This window comes from Prunus avium, chromosome 3 (genome assembly GCF_965620075.1).
Source record: "Prunus avium chromosome 3, drPruAviu1.hap1.1, whole genome shotgun sequence".
Classification (NCBI taxonomy): domain Eukaryota; kingdom Viridiplantae; phylum Streptophyta; class Magnoliopsida; order Rosales; family Rosaceae; genus Prunus; species Prunus avium.
The window spans coordinates 956,633-975,080 of record NC_142286.1 but is presented as its reverse complement, the minus strand read 5'-3'; the positions used below and the strand labels follow the sequence as shown (position 1 = coordinate 975,080).

The 18,448-nt window shown below is 37.7% G+C and overlaps 2 protein-coding genes across 2 annotated transcripts; one reads left to right on the top strand and one right to left on the bottom strand.

The window, feature by feature from the left end:
• Window positions 1-2,178: 2,178 nt before the first annotated feature.
• Window positions 2,179-8,803, bottom strand: LOC148295405 (cold-responsive protein kinase 1-like). The gene is made up of 4 exons (XM_088250143.1): window positions 8,755-8,803; window positions 3,175-3,391; window positions 2,847-3,000; window positions 2,179-2,733 (listed from the first exon to the last, which is right to left on the bottom strand). Exons 1-4 carry the CDS (start codon window positions 8,801-8,803, stop codon window positions 2,419-2,421), a joined length of 735 nt encoding a protein of 244 aa, XP_088106269.1. The 3' UTR covers window positions 2,179-2,418.
• Window positions 8,804-12,688: 3,885 nt separating this feature from the next.
• Window positions 12,689-15,118, top strand: LOC110765184 (protein DJ-1 homolog D-like). The gene is made up of 4 exons (XM_088250737.1): window positions 12,689-13,032; window positions 13,376-13,816; window positions 13,939-14,301; window positions 14,689-15,118. The coding sequence occupies exons 1-4, from the start codon at window positions 12,838-12,840 to the stop codon at window positions 14,875-14,877; spliced, it is 1,188 nt and encodes a 395-aa protein (XP_088106863.1). The 5' UTR covers window positions 12,689-12,837; the 3' UTR covers window positions 14,878-15,118.
• Window positions 15,119-18,448: the final 3,330 nt, after the last annotated feature.

The following is an 18,448-nucleotide window of genomic DNA, read 5'->3' as shown; positions in this document are numbered from 1 at the left end:
AGCATATGTATTCTATGAAACCAGTTTCAACGATCCAACCGTCAAACTTGTTTGTTTATACTTCGAGATCGTATACCCCAAAAATCGGAAAAAATAAACATTCAGAGATCACGTAATGGGACAAAACTTTTCGATGGTTATAAACAAAAATCACGATTAAACAGTTATTTTAACTCAGATTTTGATGATTTTTTACAGCTACATTCCTTGACCCTATATGAATACAATGAACCAATTTGATCATCAATTTAAAATATATATTTTCTAACAAAAACCCAATCCAAACTACAATAATATATTTTTCTAACAAAATAATTTTTTTTATTTTTGTCTAGACTTTGCGAGACGAAGATTATTATTTCGTCGCGCAAAGTCATCCAAATTTTTTTTAATTTTTTTATTTAATTTTAGTAAAGACTTTGCGAGACGAAGATTATTATTTCGTCGCGCAAAGGCATCCAAAAATTTTTAAAAATAATTTTTTATTTATTTATTTTTGTAAATACTTTGCGAGACGAAGATTATTATTTCGTCGCGCAAAGTCATCCAAATTTTTTTTTAATTTTTTTATTTAATTTTAGTAAAGACTTTGCGAGACGAAGATTATTATTTCGTCGCGCAAAGGCATCCAAAATTTTTTTTAAATAATTATTTATTTATTTAATTTTGTAAATACTTTGCGAGACGAATCACTATTTGTCGCGCAAAACTCTGTGCACCGAATTCTAGTATTCGTCGCGCAAAGTTACTATTCGCGACGATTCTTTGCCGTCGCGCAAAGTGACTTTGTGCGACGATTTGTTTTTCGTTGCGCAAAATTGAGTCGCATAAGACTTTGAGCGACAATGATTTATATTTGTCGCGCAAAGTCACTTTGCGCGACGAATTTTGTTTCGTCGTGCAAAGTTTGGTCGCGCAAGGGGTTTTTTTTAGTAGTGATATACATATGTGTACTCCCTGGAGGTAAAGCTCCAGAGTTTTTGGCACTAAATGAGGATGTTATTGTACTAGTGAAACAATTTATGGAAGCCAGGAAATCAGTTGCATCCATCTGCCATGGCCTGGAAATTTTAGTTGCTGCTGGTGTTCTGCAGGTATGGTTCTTAAAGAAAAAACATATTTCCTACCTGCATTTAGTGGTTAAACGTTTGTCACTAAAACATTAATATAATGCTACTTATTAAAGAAAAAGTAAAACAGATTGAAATACTTTATCGATTGTACTTGAAAAGGGATTAAAAAAAAAAGAAAAAAAAAGGGTTACATCTCAATTGTAAATAAATATTGGGACCTATTAAGCTGATCTGTTGAGCTGATCTGTTGTGACCTATTAACCTCTCAATTGTAAATAAATATTGGGAAGAGGGAGGTGAGTACTCTTTAAAATCGCAAACGAGATGATATTTTTTCTGTTTCTTTTGATTAGTGGTTAATGTACTTATTTTCTGATTAGGCACTTTTTAGCATGTCATAATTGGTTTAATTGGCTATATTTCAGGGGAAGAAATGTACTGGATACCCAGGGATTAAGGCTCGTGTGATTTCGTCACGGGGGACGTTTGTGGAAGCGGATCCAATAGATTGTTGTGTCACTGATGGAAATCTGGTTACCGCAGCAGCGTGGCATGGCCAACCAGAGCTTATTTCTCAATTGATGACATTGCTTGATATTCGAGTATCATTCTAGGCACCCTTTACCAGGTCAGCTGCTTCCAAGTAATATATGTAATTCCTTAAACGAATAAGAGAATAAAAGAAAAAGAAACATAGTCAGAAACTCCATGTAATTAAATAAAAGAATTAGAGCATATGTTAAGCTGATGTGTGTATCTATGAGGGAACAATGATGCTCTGATTCTGCTGTATATGTATCAATTGTGGATGGATCTTGTATGTTTGTAACTACGTAATGTTGATAATGATTTTTTTATGGAATCTGCTTTCAGATCTAGCGTTAACATTCCTAGTTTAATGATTAAAATCTACCCATATTTCAGAAAAGAAAGGCTCTGGAGGATGCAAATGATCCCGCCATAATAAGATGCCTTCACCATCTCTTTGTGTTTATGGATAAAGTGTTTTCACTCAAGCCACCCAAACTCGTTCTCAACTCTTAAGATAGTTTCTTCTCCACTTCAATTTTATGAACCATTCATGTAAATATCAACAGTTATGCAGTATTATTGAATAGTAAAGATTTAAAGTACATCAAATGTTTGGCTCCGGGGCATACACTAGGATTTGTGCTTTACATGAAAAACCAAGAGGAATTCAAACGAAGAAAAAGGATTGTGAAATCACTATTGTTAACAATCCTAGTAGACATAAAAAAAACATCTTTGCTTTGAAACTAAACATCCAAAGGAAAACTCCCAAATTTTATGTACAAGAGTTGAAATATACTACTTTAATTAGCACTTAGCGACCTGAAACTTGAGAAACCGATACAGTGGCGTTGGATGTGGAGGAAGCAGTAGAGGTTGATGTGTCTCCCTTCACTCTCTTATCAGAATCAACAAAAACAGGCCTAGTGAGCGCCCTATTCTCCAAGGAGCTAGTGCTTTTAAGTAGAACTACAACTTCAGACATTGTAGGCCTTTGAGCAGCTGATGGTTGAGTGCACATCAGAGCAATTTCTATAATCTTCTTTACATCTTCTGGTTTGTATTCATTTGGATCCAGATTTGGATCCACCAGCTCCACGTGCTTGCCATTCTCATACAGTTTCCATGCCTAATCATTAATGTGAAAAAGAAATAAAATAAAATAAAACATGTTACAATTCCAAAGTAATTAAGCAGAATAGAAATCTCAGGGAAGAATTATATATAGAGTTTGGAAGTTACCTTTTCAAGTAGAAATTCACCCATAGCATCAGATTTGATTTCACTGCTCTTTTGGCCACTTATGATTTCAAGGACAACCACACCATAACTATATGTATCCACCTTTTCTGACAATTGGCCATGAATTGCATATTCAGGCCATGTATATAGTAGATTCATATATGTACCGGCCATGTATATAGTAGATTCATATCACTTTTTGTGTGCAGATTGAGCCGTAAGTAGGTCAAAACAAAAGACCAGTATAAATGTCGTACAAGAGTAATGATCATATAGATCTCCAGCAGGGGTTGATGCCTGTGGGAATTGAAGTACTTTAACTTACAATGTTCCAGCAAATCTGGTACTAAGATGAGTCTGATCATCTGGTAGAAGCCTTGCCAGCCCAAAATCTGCAATTTTTGGCAGGAAACTATCATCCAAAAGAATATTGCTGGTTTTTATATCTCTATGTATGATGCATACATGAAACTCCTCATGTAAATAGGCAAGACCCCTAGCTGTATCCAGGATTATGTCGTTTAGTTGTTTCCAGTTGAGAGAGCCTCTTATATATATGTATACATGGTTAGAGCAGGAGCTAATTGAATAATAGTATATATGCAAGAGGAAATGCAACTTCGAATTCTGTGGTTGTGGCAGCCTCTGTTGTGAATTAATGACTAACTCACTGCCCTTTTAAGATCTTGTTGTTGATGGACTTTTAGACAAAGAACTCAATGATGGATGAGTCTTACACACACACAGAAATTAACCAAGCACAAATGACACAAGTGTTTATAGAGGTTCAGCAAATTGCCTACATCCTCTTTGGTGATCACCTTGAGAAATTTCACTAATGAAGATAGGTTACAACTTTGGTTTACAAAGGAAACCCCCTTAGAACACTACCCTCACAATCTGTTTCTCTCACACCCTTGCTCAACACCTTGATACACTTAGAGAACTCTCTTGCTCTCACCCTTGGCTTTTTCTGAAACTCTCACAGAAAAAACTCTAACTTCTGCTCCAGCCACTTCCCAATTATCCAACTTGTTTTCTCCTCTTGTGTTATCTTACTTCACCCCATTTCCTACACAAGCCAATAGACAAGAGATAAGATATCAGCTTGTCCTCCACGTTCTTCCCTTTAGTCACCACTTAGACTAAATGTCAGATCAAGTAGGTAAATAGAATCCAACTCAGCCACCTCCCACTTACACCAGAAAATGGAGAGTGATATCTTTGAAATAAGATAACCAACTAGCCATGAGTGCTCTCCCAACTTATCCAGCACGTAGTCAACATTCAATTAACTCAGAAGTGACCCACAAAGCTTCTGAAATCATGTGGAAAGCGATAGCCATCGAAAACATAGTTGAAAACACGTAAGGAAACGTCACAGCACGACTGGAGCGACCGGTCGTCAGGAATGGGCGACCGGTCGCCAGAAGTTTTCTCTCCAGACTTTGAATCTGCTTCTAAGCGACCGGTCGCAAATGTCAAGCGACCGGTCGCTCGTGTTCCTGCGACCGGTCGCAAAGAACTAGCGACCGGTCGCTCCTTGGTTTAGCTCCAGACTTCGAATCTGCTTCAAAACGACCGGTCGCAAATGTCCAGCGACCGGTCGCTTTTAGGCAGATTCAAAATCATCCTTTGAGCGCCAAAAAGTTTGTATCCTTTTAGGTGAGCCATTTTTCCAACAGCCTCGGGCTTTCTTGAAAGTTTAAAATAGAGAAAAACTCCAACAATGAGAATAACTACACCTCCAATAATGATGGCTTTCTTTCTTGAATTGCCTCCTGCAAGATAATATATGAAAAACATTATGCTTTCGGGTACTTCAAAATTAAAGACAAAGTACTTTACTAGTACGCATAGAATTGTTAGGAACATCAAATCTGTTCACCAAATGACGTAGTAGATAACAATATTTCATGTATCCAAATTTGAATTCATGTAAAAGCCTAGCTAGCTTATATATTTCTAAAAAGTTTACATATAACGATGACACATCTTTTAGTGAACAAATTTAATGATTATATGATAAAAATTTATTCTTTAGCCTCATTACATCACTTGAGCACTGTCAATTGGTCTTTTCCATGCTCTGTAATCAAGCACACTCAATTACATTGACGATTGAATGCTTACTTCACTTGAATTTGTAAACCCAAAACAAGAAATTTGTCTCAAAGATTGAAGTGCTTACAATTCTCACATATGGGATTATGTTGCCTCCTCTAAAATTTGGAATCTGTTGAGACTGGAAATTAGTTTGTCAAGTTTACGAACGAACATAAGGCTTTCAAGTTTAGTTTTTTGCATCAGCCAATGGTTGGTAGCCTTAATTATAGACAAAATGAATAAGTTTTATTGTTGATTAGAGCCACTCTATTAGATTGACAAACAAGAACACAAGTTAGGAGTTTTGTTAGAGTGCTTGCAGCTTGCTCATTCATTATGGGCTAGAGAACCAACCTGTATTGAGCTTGAGTTCCGGAGACAAGATAGTGTGAACAAATTCTTGGCTCCAACGTCACTGTGTACACCATATTAAATAAACAAAATTGCATTAGTGCCCTCGTCTCTAAGTGAAAATAATCTGATAATGGGCTACCTAGGTTTGCTGAATCATGATTTGTGTTTAATTTACAAATCTTCAAATGCTATATGTCTTTCTGGTCCGGGGGTCCCCCTTTGTTTTAATATGTTTTTTGGTTTTCTATATTTTTTTTAAGATCTTCTAAAAGAGTATAGCCGCGCGGCTATACCTTTACGATATTATAATTTTGGAGTATAACCGCGCGGCTATATGTTTACGAAATTTTATTTATGGCGTATAGCCGAGCGGCTGTACTTTTAAAATGTTATATTTATAGCGTATTTTGGATTATAGCCGAGCGGCTATAGGTTTAAAATGTTCTATTTTCGAGTATAGCCGCTCGGCTATACCGTTAAAATATAACGGCCTTCCCAGGTGCCAGACCTGTACTTGTTGCTGCAGGTGCTTATTGGGTGGAACCCGAGACCATGTTGCCTTGTGTTGTTGATGGTAATATAATTACTGGGGCTACATATGAAGGCCATCATGAGTTCATTAGGCCTTTTGTGAAGGCACCATCCAACCATCCAATCATTAAAAAAGTTTAAGTTCAAAATTTCCTTTATATTATTGGATAGTGGTATTGAACCCCTCGCCCACAACCCCTCATTATAGCATTTCCGTGGTAGATATACATATATAATGTAGATTCCATAAAATTTTAACTTCTTACGCTTTTTAACATAAACTAAAATTCTGGAGTAAAATTAATTTTGTGTGGGAAGTTAAACATGTTTAACCAAAAAGACAATACAGATAATCTGTGGATTTATTTGTTCTATAACTCACTATCTATGTAGTTGATCGTAAATTTAAATGTACGTTTTGTTGTGGGTGTTGATGAGCAAGCTTGCCAGTTGGTGCTTGAACATTTGTGAGGTAATATAAGAGTCAGAAGGTATGTACTGTAATGCAGAAACTTGTCTTTCAAATGAGACACGCAGCATGTAGAAGATGGACTAAATTTTAGATAACTGGCTCAGATAGGGGGATCTTGTTTCTCTGTGGGGTTTAGTGCAATGAGAAATATGAAATTGTGATGCCGATCAATATTGAATATATATAAAAAACGGGTTGAGCTTCCCAAAATTTTTAAAAAATCACTTATCGCCCCAAATAAGCAATACCAAACGGGCACATAGTATCGTGATTATCACTGTCCAGTATTTGCTTTTTAATGTGCATTGTCCATGACAAAATATTCTGCTGAAGTTAAAATCTTTAATATTATGATTCAAATTGCAGTAACCCAGAATAAACAAAAATGAATGAATAAGGTGAAAATGGTGTATGTGCTCTTGAACCTGTCTTCATGAAGCGGTATACATTTGATACACAATACATGCCATATGTCAAAAGCTTCTTCGTATAATATATACATGCATGAATGGGCATAAAGATAAACTAAAAAGAAGAGGATTGATGGAGATTTTCCCGGTTACAGATAATTCTGAAAGATAGTGAAAATAACCTAAATAGGGTTTACCTGATTTGCCACAATTCTGGTGTGATAGGGTTCCGTCATTCATTCCTATGTGTATTTTCAATGTTTTGGTGGTATGCTTCATTGGTCTGTTGCCCATTGGAATACTTGTTTGTCAGGTGTGTACTGAAATGCAGAATTCTACCAAAAGGCTTGGCTGAGCTAGGCAATTTCAGTTTTTCAGAAGGTGTTAGGAAGAGTTGGGAGTATCATCAATTTTGTAAGAGGGACACTATACCTATTTTCTGTTTATATAAAGTTGTATCAGAGTGAGTATTTAATGACAAGGTAACAAAGAAACCACCTTGAAGTTGTAATCTGTTTGCCTTTTGCTGATTCTTCTGATTGAGGGTTGATTTACTTATTTTCACATTATGGCCTTTTTTTTTTTAATCATGCCCTAATTGTTGTTAATTGGCTACATTTTAGGGAAAGAAATGTTGAAGTGAGTCTCCTAATTAATCAAGGAGATTTATTTCCTTGATTAATTAAGGGATTTACTTTCCTATTTTATATAGTTGTCAAATCATTGTATAATTAGGAGATACTTTCATAATCCTTTACTGTATCTAATTCCTTGTAAAGCACTCATGTAAACTCTTATATATACCTCCTTATGGAGAAGAATAAAACTTAACCTAATATATTCAAACCCATATTCATATTTTAGCATGGTATCAGAGCAATCGATCCTCGGTTGTCTCTACATTCTCATATCAAATTTCTCATATTCAAATCCAAAACCCTAAATCAAATTCCTCATATTTAATTTCCTCAAATCCAAATCCCTCAAATCTAAATTCCTCAAATCCTCTTATCAAAATCCCTAAACACAGACCCTCAAATCTTATACACATATCTCTCAAATCATATTCCTATATCAAATTCATACATCAAATTCCTCACATTCTCATATCACATCTTACTTCCGCTGCGATGTCAGGACCCCCTACGATTCTCTCACTTATTGCAGACCCACAAAAGCATGAGGTTAATCCTGCTATCCCGGCTCCCCGACCTCGTGCTTCTATCGCCACCACCAAATGTTCTGTTTTTCATATATCCTCTAAAAAAATCTGCATGGATTATCGACTCGGGTGCTACGGATCATTTGATCCTGGCCAAATTGTTGATCGCTAATCATTCACTCTTTCGGTGGTGTCTAATGCTAATGGTAATCCCCTCCCCTGTGGTTGGGGATGGCTCTCTATCTCTCTCTCCTTCCCTACATCTAGATTTTGTATTGCTTGTTCCATCTTTGGACCATAACTTGTTGTCTGTTGCACAACTTACTATTACTTTGGGGTGTACTGTAACATTTTGGCAGACTCATTGTGTTTTTCAGGACATCCTCACAGGAAAGACGATTGGTTGTGGTATCGGCGGGGCAAACTCTACTACTTAGACTGGGCACCGGATAGTGAGATCAAGGTTGGTCAAGCTTTCACAACCAGTGGAACTCGTTCTGAGGAGGAGAGAGACAAAGTTTGGTTATGGCATAAACGCCTTGGGCATGCCTCGTTCAGTTATCTTAAGAAGTTGTTTCCATCATTATTTTCCAGTCTTGATGTTTTCAGCTTCCAGTGTGATATGTGTGAATTGGCTAAGAGTCATCGTGTCCTGTTCCCATTAAGTTCACATAAGAGTTTGGTTTCGTTTTCTCTTGTTCATTCTGATGTTTAGGGACCTGCTAAAATTGCCACTTCGGCAGGAGCTTGATGGTTTATCACGTTTATAGATAATTGCACACACATGACTTGGGTGTCCCTTCTCAAAACAAAAGGGGAAGTCAGTTCTAAGTTTCAACAGTTCTATCAAATGGTGGAGACATAATTTCATACCAGAATTTAGGTTCTTCGTTCCGACAATGGCGGAGAATTTCTCAACCATGATCTTACCCAGTTCTTACAAGATCATGGCATCATACATCAACGCTCATGTCCTTACACTCCCCAACAGAATGGGGTGGCTGAAAGAAAGAACAGACACTTATTGGAAGTAGTTCGTGCCTCTCTCTTTGGCGCCAATATGCCACGATCTTTTTGGGGTGAAGTCGTCGTCTCTGCTGCATACCTTATCAATCAGATTTCCTCTAGTATCCTAAATTTCCAAACACCACTTCAAACACTTCACCACCATATCCAAACACCTCCCACCCCAAACCTGGAACCCCGGATTTTCGACTGTGTTGTATTTGTCCACTTACATGATCACCAACGAAGCAAATTGGATCCCCGAGTAGAAAAATGTGTTTTCATTGGCTATGCACCTCATTAGAAAGGATACCGGTGTTATCATCCTCCTAGTCAGAAGGTTTTTACCTCCATAGATGTTGTGTTTCGGGAACATAACTTATATTTTTCAACAGCCCAGGAGGAGAATCGAGAATCCACCACTGCTCAAATTCTCGATTTTTTTCCCCAGGACGTCACTCTGCATCAACACGACTGTTTGCCAGTGGAAAGCAATCGGTCGCTAGTGGAAAACAACCAGTTGTCCCCCCATAGTTCTTCAAATACGGAGACCCTGCTTCAAAACGATCATTCGGCAGCAGACAATGACCGGTCATTAAAGGAAAACGATCAGTTGTCTCCACGCTGTCAAAATTAGGAGGAGGAAATTGAACCGTTTTATGAGATTTTGCCCGCTTCAGCTCCAGTACCACACCAATCACCTGCTGAGGACGTCATTCAGGTAACATTTTTTCCTGAAACTGATAACTTTAATGAAATATCCCATAATGATTTGATTTTAGAAGGCACAGAGCCAGCATATCAGATTCCAAAAAGGAAGAGCTGTGACAAACCTCCAGTCCACTACGAAGCAGATCTTAATGCAAAAGGGAAATATCCCATCAACAATTATGTATCTCTCAATAGATTATCAGAATCACGGGTAAGCAGTTGGCCGACATATCTGTCCCCAACAGTGTAACTGAAGCACTAAAAGACCCCAAATGCGAGCTCTCCAGAAAAATGGCACATGGGAACTCGTGTCATTACCTCATGGAAAGAAGACAATGGGATGCAGATAGATTTATACTGTGAAACTCAAAGCAGATGGATTCATTGAAAGATATAAAGCTAGATTGGTGGCCAAGGGGTACACACAAGGATATGGGATAGACTACCAAGTGACCTTTGCCCAAGTGGCTAAGATTAAAACTATCAGAGTCCTTTTGTCTCTACCAGCAAATCTCGACTGGTCATTACATCAGTTTGATGTAAAAAATACATTCTTACATGGAGACTTGGAAAAAGAAGTATATATGGACTTACCACCAGGATGTAACTTAGCTTGTGACAAGGAGAATCAAGTTTGCACGCTCAGAAAGTCATTGTATGGGTTAAAGCAATCTCCCAGGGCATGGTTTGGCAGATTCACTAAATCCATAAAGAAGTTTGGATATATACAGAGTAATGCGGATCACACTTTGTTCTTGAAGCGTGATGGAAGAAGACTTACTACATTGATTGTTTATGTGGATGACATAGTCGTAACTGGAAACGACACAGAATAGCAACTGAAACTGCAGAAGTATTTGTCTCAGGAATTTGAGATGAAAGATTTAGGTGATCTGAAGTACTTTCTCGGAATTGAAGTAGCAAGGTCCACAACTGGTATATTTCTGTCCCAAAGGAAGTATGTATTAGATCTACTCATTGAAATAGGGATGCTTGGATGTAAGCCTGTGGACACACCCATTGAGATGAATCACAAGTTGTGTGAAGACATGGATCAAGAACCAACCAATAAGGAACAGTACCAACGCCTTGTTGGAAGGTTGATATATTTTGCCCACACAAGACCAGATATTGCATATGCTATGAGTGTGGTTAGTCAGTTTATGCATTCACCCAGTGTGTCTCATAGGAATGCAGTTGATCGGATCTTAAGGTACTTAAAGTCAGCCCCTGGGACATGATTAATGTTCTCAAAAAATAGAGATCTCGAAGTTGTTGGATATACAAATGCTGATTGGGTTGGCTCCATTACTAATAGACGCTCTACTTCAGGTTACTTCACTTTTGTGGGAGGTAACCTAGTCACTTGGCGGAGTAAAAAACAAAATGTGGTTTCTCGGTCTAGTGCTGAAGCAAAGTATCGAGAAATGGCTCACAGAGTTTGTGAATTACTATGGATCCGAAGGCTATTGAAAGAATTGTGTTTCAAGCCAGAAAAGCCAATGGAGTTACATTGTGGCAACAAGTCAGCCATTGATATTGCCCATAATCCAGTTCAACATGATCGAACCAAACATGTTGAGGTGGATAGACATTTTATCAAAGAAAAAATTGAGAAGAAGATCATCTGCCTACCATTCGTAAAATCAGAAGATCAACTGGCAGATATCTTAACCAAAGTTGTTTGTGGCAAAGTATTTCATGACTCACTTACCAAGTTGGGCATTGGTGACATATATGCACCAACTTGAGGAGGAGTGTTGAAGTGAGTCTTCTAATTAATCAAGGAGATTTATTTCCTTGATTAATTAAGGGATTTACTTTCCTATTTTATATATTTGTCAAATCATTGTATAATTAGGAGATACTTTCCTAATCCTTTACTGTATCTAATTCCTTGTAAAGCACTCATGTAAACTCTTATATATCTTCTTATGGAGAAGAATAAAACCTAACCTAATATATTCAAACTCATATTCATATTTTAGCAAGAAATGTACTGCGAATCCAGCGGTGAAGCTTAATGTGGTTTTTTCGGGAGCAACATGGCTGGAACCTGATCCAATAGATCGTTGCTTCATGGATGGAAATTTGGTTATTGAAGCAGCGTGGCTGGGCCACCCAGAATTCATTTCTCCGTTGATATCATTGCGTGATATTCGAGTATCATTCTAGTTGCTGTTTACCGGGTCAGCTGCTTGCATGTACTATATGCAATTCATGAAAAAATAAGGCATGTATGTATGTAGTGTTATGTTAAGGTGACGTTTGTATATATGAGGGAACAAGTGTCACTCTGGTTTTGATATGTATATGCCATGTTCCATGCAAGTTGGTTGTGGATGAAGCTTGTATTATACTACTTATATGCTTTAGAAGGACACTATAATTTATTAGTCGTGGGTCCCCTTGGTCTCAATCTCTCTCACCGTACACCTCAAAGTTTTACCTGAATGAATATCATGTTGTCCAGAGTTAGCTCTTATATTTTCACAACCATCCTCCTGCAACTGCGAAATGAGGATCCACATGATATTGCATTTTCTTTTGAATATCATGTTGTCCAGAGTTAGCTTCTATTTTCACAACCATCCTGTAACTGCGAAATGAGGATCCACATGATATTGCATTTTCTTTTGGGTCAAGCAGTATAGTTTGTTGACAAAACCAGACCTCGTAACACAAAACAAGCAGCTTGACCTGTTAGAGATAAACATTACATTTATCATCCATACCTGTTAGAGATAAACACTACATTTATTTGCCCGCATGGTCCTTTTCGTCATGGTCCAATAATTCAGACTCACTTGGTCCGTGAAGAGAAGAAACTCAAGTTTGAATCATCCTCCAATAATTTAGACTCACTTGGTCGGTGAAGAAGACAACAAAAAAAACGTATCAAACTTGGATATGGTGATTGGCTCGAAACTAATAGAATAGTTATCCAAACTGAAAAGAAGCGGCGAATAGAGAGATGCCACGATAACTGACTGCGATGTGTTGCTCAAATTGCGTGCGACGTATCTAGCTGGCCCCACAAACCTCCAAAAACGCTTTTGTGAGTATAAGTAAGCAAAGCAGAGCAGCTCAAGCTATAACCTACCTTCTTGTATTCAGACTCTCGAACTCTCTCTCTCTGAAAAACTCTCTCTCTATCTCTCTCTCTCTCTCTCTCTCTGAAAAAGAAGAAAGAAGAAAGTAAAAGCAAGAAAGAAACTAAAGAAGGAAATAAGAAAAGAAATGGGGAATCCGGAAGGCGAGGAGCGGAGGAGGGTGTTGTTACTGTGCGGGGACTACATGGAAGATTACGAGGCAATGGTCCCATTTCAAGCACTGCAGGCATTTGGAGTCTCTGTTGATGCAGTTTCTCCTGGCAAGAAAGCTGGTGATATCTGCGCCACTGCCATAACCATTCAAGTAGAGTCCACTGACCAGGTCAAACTCTGTCTTTCCTTTTAATTTATTTATTTATTTTGAAAAATATTTACAGTTAAATTCATAATTTGAAAAGAGGAATAGTTGCTCACTTCCAACTTGCTTTGCATTTCATTTTTATTTGTAAACAAGAGGAATAGATTTTATAGATTGTAGCCTAAGCTAGTATATATTTAATATTGAACACAGTTGTTGGAAAACAACCTCTGATGAGTTTGAGTTTGAGTTTGAGTTTGAGAGACAAGCAAGACAAAGAAGCTTGAATTCACCTAACCATTACTCTTGTTTTAATGTGTGTGTTGTGTTTGGTTTTCTTTTCTTTTGTGTACCTTTTTGGTTACAGGCTAATAAAGAATCTCGTGGTCACAATTTCACACTGAATGCAACATTTGATGACATTGAATTTGACAAATATGATGGTCTAGTTATACCAGGAGGACGATCTCCTGAACATCTTGCTATGAAGGCATCAGTTGTAGAATTGGCGAGAAAATTTTCTGACTCCAGAAAGCCAATTGCTGCTATTTGCCATGGGCTGTTGGTCTTAGCACCTGTAGGCGCTGTTAAAGGTCGCAAGTGCACAGCGGTTTCAACTATGAAGCCTGGATTGGTTGCTGCTGGTGCTCACTGGGTAGAACCAGATTCATTGTCAATGTGTGTTGCTGATGATAATTTAATTACTGGGGTCACATATTATGGCAATCCTGAGTTCATTGGGCTTTTTCTCAAGGCACTAGGAGGCAACATATGTGCTTCAGAGAGAAGGGTCCTCATCATCATTGGAGTAAGCTTTCTTTTCTTTTTCTTTTATATTGCAATGACAAATATAGGACAAAATATAGCCAAAGATTAAACTGTTGGTTACTAATCATCATCATTTAATTGCTCCCCAACCAATATTTGTAGAACTACGTGGAAGATTATGAGGTAACTGTGCCTTATCAGACCCTTAAAGTTCTAGGATGCCATGTTGATGTGGTTTGCCCCAAGAAGAAAGCCGGTGATACATGCCCAACTGCTATCCGTGATCTTGAAGGGGGCCAAACCTACAGTGAGATCCAGGGACATAATTTTGTTTTAACGGCTGACTTTGAATCCATAGATGCCTCAAGTTATGACGCTCTTGTACTCCCTGGAGGTAAAGCTCCAGAGTTTTTGGCCCTAAAGGAGGATGTTATTGTAGTAGTGAAACAATTTATGGAAGCCAGAAAACCAGTTGCATCCATCTGCCATGGCCTGGAAATTTTAGTTGCTGCTGGTGTTCTGCAGGTACGGTTCTTAAAGAAAAAATATATTTCCTACCTGCATTTAGTGCTTAAACGTTTGTCACTAAAACATTAATATAATGCTTCCAGTTTTAATGCTACTTATTAAAGAAAAAGTAAAACAGATTGAAATACTTTATCGATTGTACTTGAAAAGGAAGAAAAAAAGGTTACATCTAGTGCTTTGTATTTTGGTTCTGTTGAGCTGATCTGTTGTGACCTATTAACCTCTCAATTGTAAATAACTATTGGGAAGAGGGAGGTGAGTACTCTTTAAAATCGCAAACGAGATGAGATTTTTTTTGTTTCTTTTGATTAGTGGTTAATGTACTTATTTTCTGATTAGGCACTTTTTAGCAAGTCATAATTGGTTTAATTGGCTATATTTCAGGGGAAGAAATGTACTGGATACCCAGGGATTAAGGCTCGTGTGGTTTCGTTGGGGGGGACATTTGTGGAAGCGGATCCAATAGATCGTTGTGTCACTGATGGAAATCTGGTTACCGCAGCTGCGTGGCATGGCCAACCAGAGCTTATTTCTCAATTGATGACATTGCTTGATATTCAAGTATCATTCTAGGCACCCTTTACCGGGTCAGCTGCTTCCAAGTAATATATGTAATTCCATAAACGAATAAGAGAATAAAAGAAGAAGAAACATTGTCAGAAACTCTGTGTAATTCAATAAAAGAATAAGAGCATATGTTAAGGTGATGTATGTATCTATGAGGGAACAATGATGTATGTATATATATGTACCAATTGCGAATGGATCCTGTATGTTTGTAACTACGTAATGTTGATTATGATTTTTAAGGAAATCCTTGAATCTGCTTTCTGATCTAGCGTTTACATTCCTAGTTTAATGATTAAAATCTACCCGTATTAAAACGAATGGCTCCGGAGGGTGCAAATGATCCCACCATAATAAGTTGCATCCATCTGCCATGGCCTGGAAATTTTAGTTGCTGCTGGTGTTCTGCAGGTATGGTTCTTAAAGAAAAAACATATTTCCTACCTGCATTTAGTGGTTAAACGTTTGTCACTAAAACATTAATATAATGCTTCCAGTTTTAATGCTACTTGTTAAAGAAAAAGTAAAACAGATTGAAATACTTTTTCGATTGTACTTGAAAAGGAAAAAAAAAGAAGGTTACATCTGGGAAGACGGAGGTGTGCTTTGTATTTTGGTTCTGTCGAGCTGATCTGTTGTGACCTATTACATCTGGGAAGACGGAGGTGTGCTTTGGGAAGCCGGAGGTGGTTAATGTACTTGTTTTCTGATTCGGCACTTTTTAGCATGTCATAATTGGCTATATTTCAGGGGAAGAAATGTACTGGATACCCAGGGATTAAGGCTCGTGTGGTTTCGTCGGGGGGGGGGGGGACGTTTGTGGAAGCGGATATTTTAAAAGCATAGCCGTCCATCTATTCTCTTTAAATACTAATATAATTGAATATTTGAAGAGTATAGCCGCGCGGCTATACCCTTCAAATATATGGCTATACTCTTCAAATATATTCAAAAAGAACACGAAGCTTGCACCTCGCAGAGGAAAGATCGCAGTCACAGCCATTTCTCTTCTCCATCAACTCAAGCTTCGATTTCTTCGGTTTCGGCTGCTTCGTCCTCTGGGTTCGGCACCCAAAAAAGACCCAACCCGCATAGGATGCCCGCCCAGCCGCCTAGCGCCCGCCTAGGCCCATTTTTGGAACGCTGTGATTGATTGAAAGTCTGAAACCCGAAATTGAAAAAATTTAGCTGCAAATTTGAGCATGTCATAATTGGATTAATTGGCTATATTTCAGGGGAAGAAATGTACTGGATACCTTGGGATTAAGGCTCGTGTGGTTTTGTCATGGGGGACGTTTGTGGAAGCGGATCCAATAGATCTTTGTGTCACTGATGGGAAATCTGGTTACCGCAACAGCGTGGCATGGCCAACCAGAGCTTATTTCTCAGTTGATGACATTGCTTGATATTCGAGTATCATTCTAGGCACCCTTTACCAGGTCAGCTGCTTCCAGGTAATATATGTAATTCCTTAAACGAATAAGAGAATAAAAGAAAAAGAAACATAGTCAGAAACTCCATGTAATTAAATAAAAGAATTAGAGCATATGTTAAGCTGATGTGTGTATCTGTGAGGGAACAATGATGCCCTAATTCTGCTGTATATGTACCAATTGTGGATGGATCTTGTATGTTTGTAACTACGTAATGTTGATAATGATTTTTTTTATGGAAATCCTTGAATCTGCTTTCAGATCTAGCGTTATCATTCCTAGTTTAATGATTAAAATCTACCCGATAGCAAACTAGTAAGGCGGTGTAAACATAAGGAATCAATATGTCGAACAAGATGAACAACAAGAGGCCAGTTCAATGATAATGTTAATAACACCTTTGTCAAGAGCCAATTTCAAACAAAAAAATAAACTCCAATAAATACATATCTTTCACCTACGTAATTAGTAAAAAATCAAATAATAACGACATGCATAATCTTCATACTACCAAAAAAAGAGATATATAATCTCCACAAAAGTCTTTATCTATGACCGTACTATGTTTTTTGATGAATGTGAAGACAGAAGATAGAAGAAGAAGATAGATAGATAGAATGATTTACATAGCACAAGGCGTTGTTCCTGCTTATGGGAGGTTGTGTCTGCAACGATAACGTGAAAAAGAAGTTGGAGCGTCTTAGAACTTCTTGGCGTGAGTTTTTATTTTTTTTTAGGGTTTGGGGTGTTTTGGAATTATGGTAAAGTAGTAAAGGTATTTTTGGAAGTTATTAAGAGAAAATAGGAATGGGAATCGTATCGACAAATCCCCCCTATGTGATCTGATACCCAATTTTGAGGGGATGTGATTACGGATTTTGAGGTGGGCCCCACTTAGTTTTTCATTCCTGATTGCAAGTAAACGTAGAGGAAGTCAAGAATGGAAATCATTTTCTTTCCTCCCATACCCATTACTGATACGTAAACATGCCCTATATATATAAAGCAAAAGGGGGAGAATGGTGAAACATTCAAAAATTCCGAAAACACCCTTGCTAAACTAAAATTTTTTAACACACCAATTTTAATTAAAGCAGGGTATAATTGTAAAAGAACAATTACGCAGAACTTTAAAAAAATTAAAAAGAAAAGAAAAGAGTTACAGACCCAACTCCAGAGCAGTTGCTCTTTTTATTAGTTTCTTCTGGCACATTCTATTGAAATGGGATGAAAGCAAAACTGAAAACGTCGAAAACCCACCATGGCCCACAAACTTGGAAATGCATTTCCCCCCCTCCCAAGGTCACAGGACTGAATAGAGTTGACGACGCTCTAGCACGCCGGTCAGACACCATTGAGAATAAGGTCAATAAGATCATCATCATCCACAGGTTTGCTAGCAAGAGCCATATTATCAGCAAGAGTAGCCATCTGATTGAAAAAATCGGTGATGAAGGAGACACCTCGTTTAAGGTGAGACGACCTTTATATGTATCACAACTTCGACTACAATTAGTTGCTGTCTATAAGTTTCTACTTCCAAATGCGAATGGACTACCATTCATCATGCCCAGAAAAACAGAGAAGTTCATCAAATAAAAATTTAATGATAATACCGTAACACATAGCCTGTTACCCTAGATATGACAGAGCCTGAGAAACTCCAACAAGTAACTAATTGAGTAAAGAGAAACTTTTGAGTAAGTTTGGCTTACGCTATCAATGAATGAAATTTTTTGGTAGATTGGAGAGACTAGTTAGCTAGTGGACTTTGGATCATGTAACTAAACTATAACTTAGAATCTATGTAGTTGAACGTAAATTTAAATGTACGTTCTGTTGTGGGTGTTGATGAGCAAGCTTGCCAGTTGGTGCATGACCATTTGTGAGGTAATATAAGAGTCAGAAGGAATGTACTGTAATGCAGAAACTTGTCTTTCAAATGAGACACCCAGCATGTAGAAGATGGACTAAATTTTAGATCAATACTAACTTGATTCGTGATTTTTGTATATTAATTAGACAATGAGAGACAAAGAAACAAGAAGACTCAAACACAACTAACATGCAATACACTATTAAAAACAGAACCAGCTTATTACACCCAATCCACACACTATAAAGTATGCATACAGAGTGTCATG